The sequence below is a fragment of the Excalfactoria chinensis genome, chromosome 2 (genome assembly GCF_039878825.1).
Source record: "Excalfactoria chinensis isolate bCotChi1 chromosome 2, bCotChi1.hap2, whole genome shotgun sequence".
In the NCBI taxonomy this organism is placed as follows: domain Eukaryota; kingdom Metazoa; phylum Chordata; class Aves; order Galliformes; family Phasianidae; genus Excalfactoria; species Excalfactoria chinensis.
In genome coordinates, this window is record NC_092826.1 from 53,164,469 (window position 1) to 53,177,172 (window position 12,704).

The following is a 12,704-nucleotide window of genomic DNA, read 5'->3' on the forward strand; positions in this document are numbered from 1 at the left end:
CCAACCACAGTGAAACTCATCTCAAAGGATTTATTTCTTCCAGTAGCCACGCAGCGGTATGTTGTGAAGTCAGAGGCTGTGACGTTTTGAATGACAATTGTGGAGCTTGCCTGACCAAAGCAATCCGCCAGTGCACGATTTCTGAAATCAGAACCAAAGCTTCGCCCTCCTACTGAGGTACACAGGACAATGGTATCTGTCCCACCTGCTTTAATCCTTTCCCACTTCACTTGCTGCACTGAACCTCCAATATCATAGTGGCAAGTAAAAGTGACACTTCCTCCTGGCTTGGCAAACACTGGATTATTTGGTCTCTCAGATATTTCAAAAGCATCTGCCAAAAAACAAACAAAAATGCAACACACTGTTAACACTTAAACGCTCCTCTGCTGTACATATATATTGTATGGCTGTCTGTATGACAGCCAGGCTATTTGAAAGGAGGCTTACAGATTAAGTCAAGATTACAGACATATACAGATCATAGATATATTTTATCTTAAATCATTTAGACCGAAATTTCCTTTTTATGAGTTTCTGTTTTTAGTAATAAAATTCACTGTTTACACATAAATAAATACTGAAAAAATCTTCAGAAGCAAGTTTGTCATTATTTCTGGTATTCAGAGACTCAATGGCCACTTGGCTTCTAGAGACACCTTTGTAATGTATATTTCATAGTATCATAGTATCATAGTATTGTGCGAGTTGGAAGGGACCTTAGAGATCATCGAGTCCAACTCCCGGGATTCGAGCCCTCTGTGTAGCAGAGCGGCACTTCTACCCCCTGCTCCACAGGGGGGATTCGAACCCGGGCCCCCTGGTGTTGCAAACGGGAATTCTACCGCTGCGCCACCGCAGTTCTAACTTTTCAAAGTTAGAACGAGCACTGTCATCTTTTTGAAGACTGTGTTGAATAAGATTAATGATCCAAATGCTTTTTGTACACTGTAGAAGGACTGATCTTTCCAACAGTATTCTGTATTTTATTATGTGAGATTCTGTATTTTATGGCTTCATGTCAGAAAATATCACTAGCATATATTTGCATGCTTTCCTCTATGTAAGGTAACAACCGAAATCCATGAAGGAGAATTAAGAAAACTGGATAGGAAAAATTATATTCATTAAATGTATCAAAATTGGCTAAAATAAAATAAAATAAAATAAAAATTAAAAAATAAAAATAAAAAAAGCCTGAATATGAATTTAGAGGCAGATTCATGGGACTGGATGGTTGCAGATCCTGCTTGGTATAATATTATAAATCTAGTGGAAAAAATGCTGGTAAATTATATAAACTGGAATGCTGGTAGCATTGAAGCTGTCAAAATTTCGTGTGCTGGAGAAATCACCAATATGGAGTGACCTAACTCAGCCTCTAAGGTAGCTGCAAAAAATAACAGGATTTCACGTAGACAAGAATGCCACCCTAAATCTAAGGAGAAATGATTCCATTCATGTTGGCAGGATGAAAGGTTCACTGTGGCAGTCTGACTTCTGTCACTTGCCTGGTCTCCATGAAACAATGAAAAATAGGAATGAAAATGTCCAGCCTATGGTTTTTAATAATTTATCAATGCAACAGAGCACAGAAAAATTACATTACTTCCGTCTTTGGAGACTAGAAGTAAGACTGAAACACTGAAATGCTGAAATAGAAAAGGAACCATGTCTAATGAGTTTACCTAAAAAAATGAATAAAGAACCTGAAGATCCACGCAGACTGCACTGAAGGAGATGACAGAAAGTTAATGATGGACAAGGACAGAAAAGAAAGACATTCATTAAACCAAAAAGAAGATATAACTCAGGCTGAGAGATCTGGGGATGATCAGCCTGAATAAGGCTCTGGGGAGAACTGAAAGTTGCCCTGAAGTGGGGCAGTAAGAAGGAAAGGAACAGACTCTAGCATAGTCTGCTGTGATGGAACAAGGGGAAATGGTTTCAAACTAAAAGAGGCAAGGTGTAGAGTGGATATAAGGAAGTAGTTTTGTACAGTGAGGGTGATGAGGCGCTGGAACACACTGCCCAGGGATGTGGTGTATGTTCCATGCATCAAGGTCAGTTTGGATCAGATCCTGTGCAACCTGATCAAGCTGTGGGTGTCCCTGTTCATTGCAGGAAAGTTGGACTAGATGGCCTTTAAAGTCTCTTCCAACTCAAACAATTCTAATTTACTTAGAGAAGTTTTATTCATATATGGCTAATTGACTACTATGATGGTACTTGACACTTAAAAAGTATGTTCCTGAAGCCACTATACTAGAAAAAGTAATTTTATTTTATTCTGATTTTTTAGAGAGAGGGCAGATTCTGATTAGCTACGGAGTAATTAGTAAGTGAAAAATAAGTGATTAGTAAGTGAGAAGGGAACTGATATCGAATCTCTCTTTTGACCATCATATTCTAGCAGGTCAGATCTTTTCCTCCTATCCCACTTTCCACTGACTTCCAATAACTGCCTGCTTAACAAATAATGCATATGGGGTTTTTTTTGAGAAGTTCTGTCTTCTTCACTGTACCTTTATATTTCTAATGAGCAAGACCTACATGCTTATTACTTGGGAGCCCCCACGCATCCTCATCTGCTCCTGTGTGTGTGCTTGCTGTCCTACTCTTTTCCTGCCAATGCCACCCCAACACCCAAGTGCTTCTCATATCTAAACATACTTATTAGAGAAATTATGACGTATTTCTGTGACTATGTACCTCCCTCCTATGTACCTGGAATTCCCAGAGGAATTCCACCTGACCCAAAAAGGCAACAGTAAGACTAAATAAAAATGGCCTTCCTCCCCACTGCTCTACTGTATGTTTGCTAGAAGAATACATATTACACATATGGTAAACTGTGAAGAGTGTGAATCAAGAAATCATCATAATAATGAAAATCTGTTCTTTTAATTCATTAGCTAACTGTGTTATATTTGTAAAACAATATATCACAGCTTCCTAATAATGTGTAATACTGCTATATACTATGTGTTCTGCAGCCTGTACAATACAAAGCTGATGCTGTCTTGCAACTTCAGTGAAAATATTCCAGGATGCAAATCTTAATGTTTGTATAATTTTCTGGATTTAAATATAATAAATACAATGCTAATAATGACAGAATCCTAAAATCATGTCATCTAGTCCATCCATCAGCTCACCTCCACCATGTCCACTAACCATGTCCCCCAGTGCCACATCCCCACGTTTCTTGAACACCACCAGGGACCATGACTCCACTGCGTCCCTGGGCAGCCTGTATCACTGCCTCACTGCCCTTTCTGAGAAGAGATGTTTTCCTGATATCCAATCTGAACCTTCCCTGGTGCAACTTGAGGCCATTACCTCTTGCCCTGTTAAAAGTTAGGAGAAAGATGTAGGAACAGCCAAACTAAAATAAGAACATACTTTATATTCTCAGTCACTATATACTCTATCACAGTTATTTTCACAGAAATTATGATAGATTTTAATTCTTTGCTTTGCATGAGTATTTTGCTCAGCTGTATTAAGCAATGTTTAGGTATTTGCACTTCTGGTGAAAGATATCACTTCCATCCTTACGTATGGTAAGTATGGTCCTGTGCAAAACCTGATTACCTATTCACAAGCAGTGGAGACTGCCTATATATTTCTAATTCAGTTTTCCAAGTACACTGAAATGTTTTAGGCTTTTGTTTTAAACAATAGTCCCATTTTTATTTTGACATCCACATTAGAACTGTTCTTTCATCTTCCTTCTCTGCTTAAGCACTTGCTTTATTTAGCATCTTTTTGAACACAGTTTCTTTGCTTTCAGCTTGGTATGCGTGGGATGAGCACCAGCACCTCCTGTTCTGAGAAATATTTCTATGGAAAAAAGGCACACCCGCACAACTTCACCCACGCATGCACACAACTCAAAGTGTCACACCATGTCAACATTTCAGAAATGCTTTAAGAATGTACTATTGTTCCTGATAAAAAGACTTTCCCTGCCCTCTGCTCATTCTGGTCAAAGCTGCTACTGTCCGCTCTGCCTCCACTGCAGTCCTGTCAGTGCTCCTCCTGAAGAGAAAGCAGTAGGCAGTGACAGCACTCGAGGGAGCCACATTTTTCTTTGCTTAGTAAAATATAAGGGCTCCATGTTTGAAACCCTCCTTGTATCTTTTTTGGCATAATAATATCTCACTAAATTTTTGCAACTACACATATTTCCAGTTGGTTCAAGTCCATTAGACATATAGAGAAAAAAGAATAACCACTCATATTTAAAAAAAACAAAACAAAACAAAACAAAACAAAAAAAAAAACAACAAAAAAAAACTTTCAATATATTTCTGGAAAGTAAATATTAGATACATTGAGGTGCGAAGGAGTGCAAACCAGTTTGATTTAAAGGATTTAGCAACTGAAATGCAATTCAGCAGCAGAGAATCAAGAAGTTAAGAATTTCCACTTGGGAGGGAAAATAAAATAATTTCGGTTTTTTTTGTTTTTTTGTTTTTTTTTTTCCCCTTGCTACTAAATGTTAGGTAAAATTCTGTTCCCCATTCTTTTGGCTAGATATTTTCAGACATCCTATTTTTTATTTGTGTCCTATCCACTTCTGCTTGTTTGGTTTTTTGTTTGTTTGTTTCATTCTTTTGATCTTGGAAAGGATTAGCTCATTGTGATTCATAACGGGAAAGTTACTTAGATACTTAGATTTGTTTTCAGCTATATCATTTATTTTTAAAGTCAGTATCTGTGACATTTTAATTACAGTTAATCATGAGTTTCACCTCTCTCATATCTCTAATCTTACAGCAGGCACCAGAGCTTTACTCTGGACTACAAAAATATCAATGTTGTGAATGCTCAGGAGGTTCACGTTGAATATCTGCAAAAGGTTCTTCACCACAGGGTGGTCAGGCACTGGAACAGGCTACCCAGGTCCATGGGCACAGCTGCAGTCTGTGCTCAAGAAGCATTTGGACAGCTCTCTCACACATCCTGTCTGATTTTTAGGTTGTCCTGCATATAACCAGGAGTTGTGGGTCCCTTCCAACTCAAGATATTCTATGATTCCTTCTAGTTCAAAGCTATTAACAAAGAAAATAATATTCATACTTCAACATTATTACTGCAACTTCAGAAAGACAAAATTTCAATACAGTAAAATAAAATGCACTGAAAGAAATATTTCTACAGCTTTGCATGTTTCTGCTTCTCTGCTGAAACATGAAGTTTAAACAGAGACTAAGGACTACCAGAACTAGAGTTATACTGTTAGCATCAGTCACTGCTGACCAGTGCACATGATGATGAGAAATGAACACAGTAACTCATGCCATATCTTCAGCCATCCCAGAACACAGATGTTTTCTGTGTACTTCTCTAATCTCTAGGTCATGACAAGCTCATACTGCTGCTAACAGAGCCATCTTTAAAGCCTCTACCCATAGGAAGTACTAATTTCCCCTAGAAACAACAAATGACCTTAAGAGATTTTCCAAAATTGCAAGGATAACTTAGCTCCATCACAGAGACAAGTTCCCAGGTTTGCTGAAGCATTGTTTATGTATGTTGCCTTCCACAGCTTATAATAAGGAGCAACAAATTAAAGTGTAGATGAAAGGCAATCTCAAAATTTTATGAAGATGAACTTTCTTCAGGGCTTTTTTGCCTTCAAGAAAATCAACTTTTAGATGAAAAAATACTTCAAAGCTGACCCCTTCACCCTTCCTCAATATTCTTCATTTGATTGCTTTTAGCTCCTAAACATCTTGTGTGCATGTGCCACATAATTCTGTTGAGACCCTAAAAAATAGACTTTTTTTTTTTTTTTAAATGAAAAGGGAAAATTGGGATGTTTGGTTACTATGTAAGCTGGAGCAGTAAAGAACTTGATTTCTTATGAGTTACTGGCTCAAGTTCTACAATCAAACTAAAAATCATCACAGGTACCATGTTTGAAAAGGTTGTATTTTTGTTACAGAAAGTATTTAGATCGTAAGAGCTAAAAGTATTAATACTCTTATACATTTACAGTGTTATTTTAAATTATATTACAACAATCTGATGAATATGTCTGTGCCAGTTAATAATTCTCTGTGAGTTTATAGACACTTAGCACCCAATTTTAAATCATCTCCAACTCAAGTTTGTTTGTGCGTACTGCTCAACCCCTTGCTATTTCACTCAGTCTTTAAAGCTTTAGTTACATAGGGTGCAAGGAAAGGAAGAAGCTAGAGAGAGTATGGTGCTAATAAGAGTAAGAAAATCATTGGCTATTCAAGTACAAACATTTCTGAGCCAGAAGAATTTGACTGTTAGGAAATCCAAGAAGAATAGAAAATGCATTATACCAGGGTTTGCCTGCAGGAGAATCTGTAAGGTGTAAGAGGTCAGAATTTCAGATTTTCGCTTTCTCCAGGAACTTAATCAGTTCAGAATAAAGGGAATTTACTCAGAATAGAGTCCTGGAATGTCTAGGAATGACAGAGGATACTGTCCTCAGCCTTCACTTTTTGTTTATGATTTTATCACAATGATGAAAACAAACGCTGCACTGGGAAAATGCGCATCACATCATAAGTACATGCATGTGTGTGTGCACATATGCCTGTGTACAGGTTTGTGCCTCATTAGTTACTCTTATCAGAGAAACACAGAATCATAGAATATCCCAAGTAGGAAGAGACACCCAAGGATCATCAAACCAAACTCCTGGCTCTATACAGGACCACCTAGAATCAAACCCTATGTCTGACATTGTTGTCCAAACACTCATTGAACTCTGGCACTAGGGGCCATGCCCTAGTGCAGCCTGTTTCATGCCCACCGCCCTCGGGTGCAGCCCCTTTCCCTCACCTCCAGATGCCCCTACCCTGGCACAGCTCCATGCCGTTCCCTCGGGCCCTGTCGCTGTCACACAGAGCAGAGCTCAGTGCTGCCCTTCACTCCCTGTGAGGAGCTGCAGCTGCCATCAGGCCTCCCCTCAGCTCCTCTGCTCTGTGCTGAACAATTCCAGGGATTTCAGCCGCTCCTTATATGTCTTGTCCTCCAGACTCTTCACCATATTTGCAGCCCTCTTTTGGATGCTTTCTAATAGTTGTATGTCCTTCTTATATTGTGGTGCTCAAATCTGCACACCACACTCTAGGTGAGGCCACACATCAGGGAGTGGAGTGGGACATTCCCTCCCCTTGCTGGGCCTGATGCACCTCAGGGTGTGGCTGGCTCTTTTGGCTGTCAGCGTAGAACACAGTACATCACAATTAAAGCCACACAGGATAAAAAAGGCAGGGGAGAGGGGAAGGGAAAGAGTGTGAATGGTAAAACTAGCTCCTAAGGACAAATATTTCTTAGGAGGGAAAGCCAATGCTGAAAAAACAGTGGACAGTGTAAATAATACCCACACTGCCCAGCCCCACAAATGTTGTAATGCCTGGGAGTGCAATATGAAGATGCATTTTATTTATTTATTTATTTATTTGCCCTGCATCTCAGAACATATTTATTATTTTAATGGTTTGTTTTATGAACTGAATTTATATTGGAGAAATATTTTGCAATAAGTTTGTTATGCATTTTGGAGCCAGGTAGGAAAGTAAAAGAAATCAATATATCATCAACATTCCATGCTGCTTATTTCCTCTCCATTTCTTTTTGTCTTGATTGAATTATAAATTATATTGCCTGTTTTCAGACCAGCTGAAAGAAAAGTTCATTATTAGGAATATAAACAGTAGAAAGAGGATCTACTTCTTGGGAAAAATGTGGGATGAGAAAACTATCTGAATCTGTAATTTTCCAAATGAAACACTGTCTGTCTTGGATAATATCTCCTTAACTTCAAACGTATTAAAGTTGTTAATATACACTTCCCATTTCCCCCTACTATTGCACACACTGATGATTTGAAAACAGTTAGCTCAAATGTCATACATATTAAAGTTTGATTAATTAAAAAAAAAAAAAAAGTAAGAAAACATCTGAATCCAGATCTTGTGTCACAGAAGCAAAGGTTGATACGAGAAATAATGCGCTAATTAAGTTGAAATTCACTGTGGTTACTGCAGTGGCATAGAATTAGGGATTAGAAGCTGAGAAGAGTATTTTTATCTTATGAAGTCAAGGAAATACTTGCAAAATAAATAAATAAATAAATAAATAAATAGCCAGGTAAATAAATAAATAAAATAAATTAGAATTGAATTCACTTGATTCAATTCCAAGTTAGTTTTTAGTTTCCTAACTTCATTCCTGCATGTTTCATGCAGGACTTCTAGCATTCTCAGACATTTTCCTTTTTTCCCTCACGGACCATTGGAGGAGGTTACCTTTAAAAATCAGCAGGCTCTCTCATAGCTTGTTTTTCTTCATCATCCATAGGATTCTTCTAAGCAGATGCCATAAAAGGCCAGTGTCTAGTCTTCTGAAGCCCAGAAGATCTTGCTTTTTCACTTTTATCACCTTCTAATGGGATCCTTAACTCCAGCATTGCATGGTCACTGCAGGCAAGGTTGTCTGACTTTCAAATCCCAACACGTTATTCCTTTTTTCTAAGTTTAAGGCTTAAAATAGTGCATCCTCATCACCTACTTAATCATCTGTGTGAGGAATTTATCACTACTGCACTCCAGAAGCCTCCACAAATTCTTGTACTCTTCTATGCTGCTCCACACAGGTAGTTTAATTCTTCGACAAGGATCAGAGCTTCTTCCTGTACACTGAAGAAGGCCTCATCTAATTCCTCCTTGCAAGAACACTGGTAGCAGACCATGGTAGCAGACACTCACCACAGTGTAACCCATGTTGGTCTGCCTACTAATTCTGACCCATAGATTCTTAGATGGTTTGTCATCCACTACTAGAGTTTCCTGTATTTCCACTGCTTTCTTGCAGTAGAAGAAGCACTTGGGGATTGGACTCAATGATCTCTGGAGGTCCCTTCCAACCCCTACGATTCTGTGATTCTGTGAAAAGGCAGTACAGAATTGCAGAATAACAGAATTGGAATTTTGGCTGAAAAGGACTTCTAGAGATAATCTAGTCTAATACCACTGCCAAAGCAGGCTCCCGAGACCAGGTTGCACAGGTAGGCATCCAGGCATGTCTTGAATATCTCCAGAGAAGGAGACTCCACAACCTCTCTGGGCAGCTTGTTCCAGTGCTCCATCACCCTTACCATGAAGAAGTTCTTACACACATTTGTGCAGAACTTCCTATGCTTCAGTTTGTGGCCATTTCCCCTTGTCCTATCACCATGAACCACTGAAAGAGACCAGTCTCATCCCTTTGCCTCTGGCACCTTGGATATATATAAGTTCCCCTCTCAGTCGTCTTTCCTCAAGGCTGAACAGACCCAGTTTGCTCGACCTTTCCTCATAAGAGAGGTGCTCCAGGCTCTTCTCTCCACTCCTTCTTTGCTAATCTGGCCTGTCCTTCCAAAGAGCCTGTATCCATCCATTGCAGACACTTCAGATGGTTAGGTTCAGATGTAGGTTTCCAGAAAAAGTGTTCTTACTTACAATGCTGCCCCTCAGGATTTCCCCATTTGAGTGCATACATTTGAGATGGCCATTCTTCTGCCTTGATTTGTTTTTTTCAAGGTTTTAGCCCTTACATGTCATCCCAACCCAGCCAACTTTGCTCATTCATGGTTTGCCATCTGACTTTCCTGTTGTCCCCATAAAAGGTCCCCTCAGCATTTTTGAGAATGACAAGCCTGATGGGAAAGGTGATTTTTGCATCTGAATAATGCTTCCTTCTAACATTTCACGACCCTCCAAAAGAGTCTTTGTTGATAAAACTCAACAAAGAGCAAACAGCAGCAAGAGGTGAACAGCTCAAAAGTGAGACTCATCTCCAAATTATCATACATCAGTTAATAACTGTAGTATCCAGTGAACACACAAAGTGTGTTCATTAGGAAATGCTGAGAGGGAATATATAAACCAACTCTTCAAAATTATCTTAAGCTGGCAAACAGCACTACTTTTCATAGATGTTTTTTTTCCTTAACACTGCACATTCTGGTACAAACAGAAACTAAGAGTACTTACTAGTATTTTCCTTCTTAAAAACTAACAAGAATTATTAATAAAAAAAGTTAAAACAGCAACAAAAACATACACACACAAAACCAGAAAAAACAGGACTGAATAAAAGCGGCTGCATGTAGTAATTGACTGCTAGCCAAATAGAACAAAAATCACATTTTCTGTTTCTGGAAGATAATTTTTCTAATGTATATAAACCACGTACATAGGCAAGATAAAGGACAAAATATTCAGCTTCATTCAGTAATGCTGAGGCCTTAGCAAGAACATTTTAGCTGATTATTTTAAGAATGTAATATATAAATTGGAGACAATTATGATGAATATAAGAACGGTGAAATTCAGAAGAATGAGCTAAGAAGGAAAGTTAACTATTTTTGTTTAGAACAGAGGGATGACTGAAGTCTGACAATATGGAAGCCTTCTATTTTCCAAAGGGAAGTACTAAAATGAATAAGATCCATATTAAACAAGAGGTATCTAGGTTAGATATAATGGGGAAAAAAATCTTATTCCAAGGCTGGTTAAACGCTAGAATAACTATGCAAAAAATATTATGCATAAATTTCCAATATGGGAATTGGTTATGGATGATGCTTACACTCAGAATAGGGATGGATGAGTTTGCCAAGTCCTTTCCAACCTGATTTTTCCACTTTCCTGTAGTTTGTTTTGATCTAAGATTTTCCTCCAAAAAGGAAGCCTTTCCTTCTGCTCTGCTCCAAACAGGTTTTATTTTCTTTTTTTCTTTCTTTTTTTTCCCCCTAGCCATTTATACTGAAGGGAAATCCAATCTTCAGTTCAGCACAGAAGTTAAAAAGAAAGAAAAGCAATGTTTAACAGGTCAATAACCACAGCATAGGTATGAAAAAGGCAGCTGCTTCTTGGCTGCATCCTCTTTCTTTTTAATTAGGTGCTGACCATGTGGTTGACACTGTGTAAAATACAGAGATAGCCCTTGCTCTGGGGAGCTCAGAGTCTGAGAGCTGAGGAATGAAGATCCCTCAGGGCTAGTTCTTGTTTCTATGTTCTTTAAAGGGATGATAATGTTTCACTGTAGACCTATGAATCACAATCTAAATTGAGACAGAGATAAATAGAAAGCAAGTTATTTCAGGTGAATAGGGACTGGGGAAAAAAAAAAAATCTATACATTGTACTGCTTTTGGCAGGCACAAGAACATTAATAAAGAAGTAAGGGCTGAGTGGCATGGGTATCATCATGCTAGCTAAGAATAGAAAAGCTCTGTCTCTGCTATCATAGAGGAGGTTGATCACTCTATTTAAAATATGGGAGTACTTCATGGTACAGCTGGCATTTAAATACTCTATTAATGAACTTCCATTCTTATTCAAAGTTGCTAGCAAGACATAGCCCCTGAACAAACGGTCAATTGTTACTGACTACAGAGACAAAAATTTAGTTATGAATTAAAATGAAAACAATAAAATAAAACAATTTCAAATAGTTTCAGAGTAAAAAATTATGCAGCTATGCATAATTCATGTTAGATGATGTAGAAGTTACTGAGATTGTCAAAATAATATTTTCCATTAATACATAGCATGACTTTTTAAAGTCATAAATTACTAGTAATCACTATTTAGCTGAAAACAAGCTACTGAGAAAAGTCCCTTCAAATATAAGTATCTCTTGTACTTATAAATTGAAGAGCAAAGAACCAAAGGATTAAAGACAGGTCTGGGAAAGGACCACATAAACAAATGGATCAGTGTCCCAGCGGGGGACACTGGAAATGTTTTCTTTCCCTGAAAACATTTTAGAGAAGGAAAAAAAGGGGAAGAGGAGAGGATTGCAGAATTCCTTCTGCCTCTCTGCTACAGTTAGGTACATGAATGGTGACTGACAATATTTTTCTTTGTTATCTAAAAGTAAAATTACAAATATATATATATATTTGTATATATATATGTATATATACATATATATACACATATATAAAATAAATCTGCATTTTAAATGCTTTCCCTTCTGGTTAGCAAACATTTGAAATGTAATCTTTTGGAACTCAACAATTCCTGTGTGATGTCTCCAACTCTAATGGTTCACCAATTAGCAGTGAATTTATTCTCTGTTCCTTGCATTTTATGTGGTACCTAAAATCCATCTTCAGTCATGCACATCTAAGCACTGTATGTAAGGAACTAAAGATTGTCCTTAAACTCTTCCTTAAGGTGAAATATTGTTAAGTAGTGACTAATCCAACAAAATCTTTTCATTAAAACAAAAAGGCGCAAGGAGTTTTCTCAGAGAGTATGGGTTCTGTTGGTTTAGTGCAGGATGTGACTCATAACATCTAGGAATATTAAGAAAAAAAAAAAAAAGTGCTCTTGAATTCTCTTCCAAAAAAAGTGCTGCATGTACATTCGCATTACAAGATGAAAGAAGCAATACATTTACACAGCTGGCAGATATTTCCTCATGGGATAAATAGGCAATTATTTTCCAAAGTATTGATGTAAACGTAATAAAATAAAATAAAAAGTAGTGATGGCAGAAAACCATCTCAAGTTCTCTGCAGTTATGTTCCAGAACATCAGCACTGTACAGGCCTGTCAAAGTATCTTGTAGTTATGTAAGATGTGAAGTAGTTATGCCACAACTGTTACTGCTTTACTGTCTGTGTCTCTGAATAACTACCAATAAAGTAAGCATGG

The 12,704-nt window shown here is 37.7% G+C and overlaps 1 protein-coding gene across 1 annotated transcript in view; it reads right to left on the bottom strand.

The window, feature by feature from the left end:
- Positions 1 to 12,704, bottom strand: part of CD226 (CD226 molecule) — a 39,751-nt gene that overhangs the window by 9,471 nt on the left and 17,576 nt on the right. Inside the window, 1 exon segment of the mRNA XM_072328078.1 lies at positions 2 to 334. Coding sequence (XP_072184179.1) covers positions 2 to 334 — 333 coding nt within the window.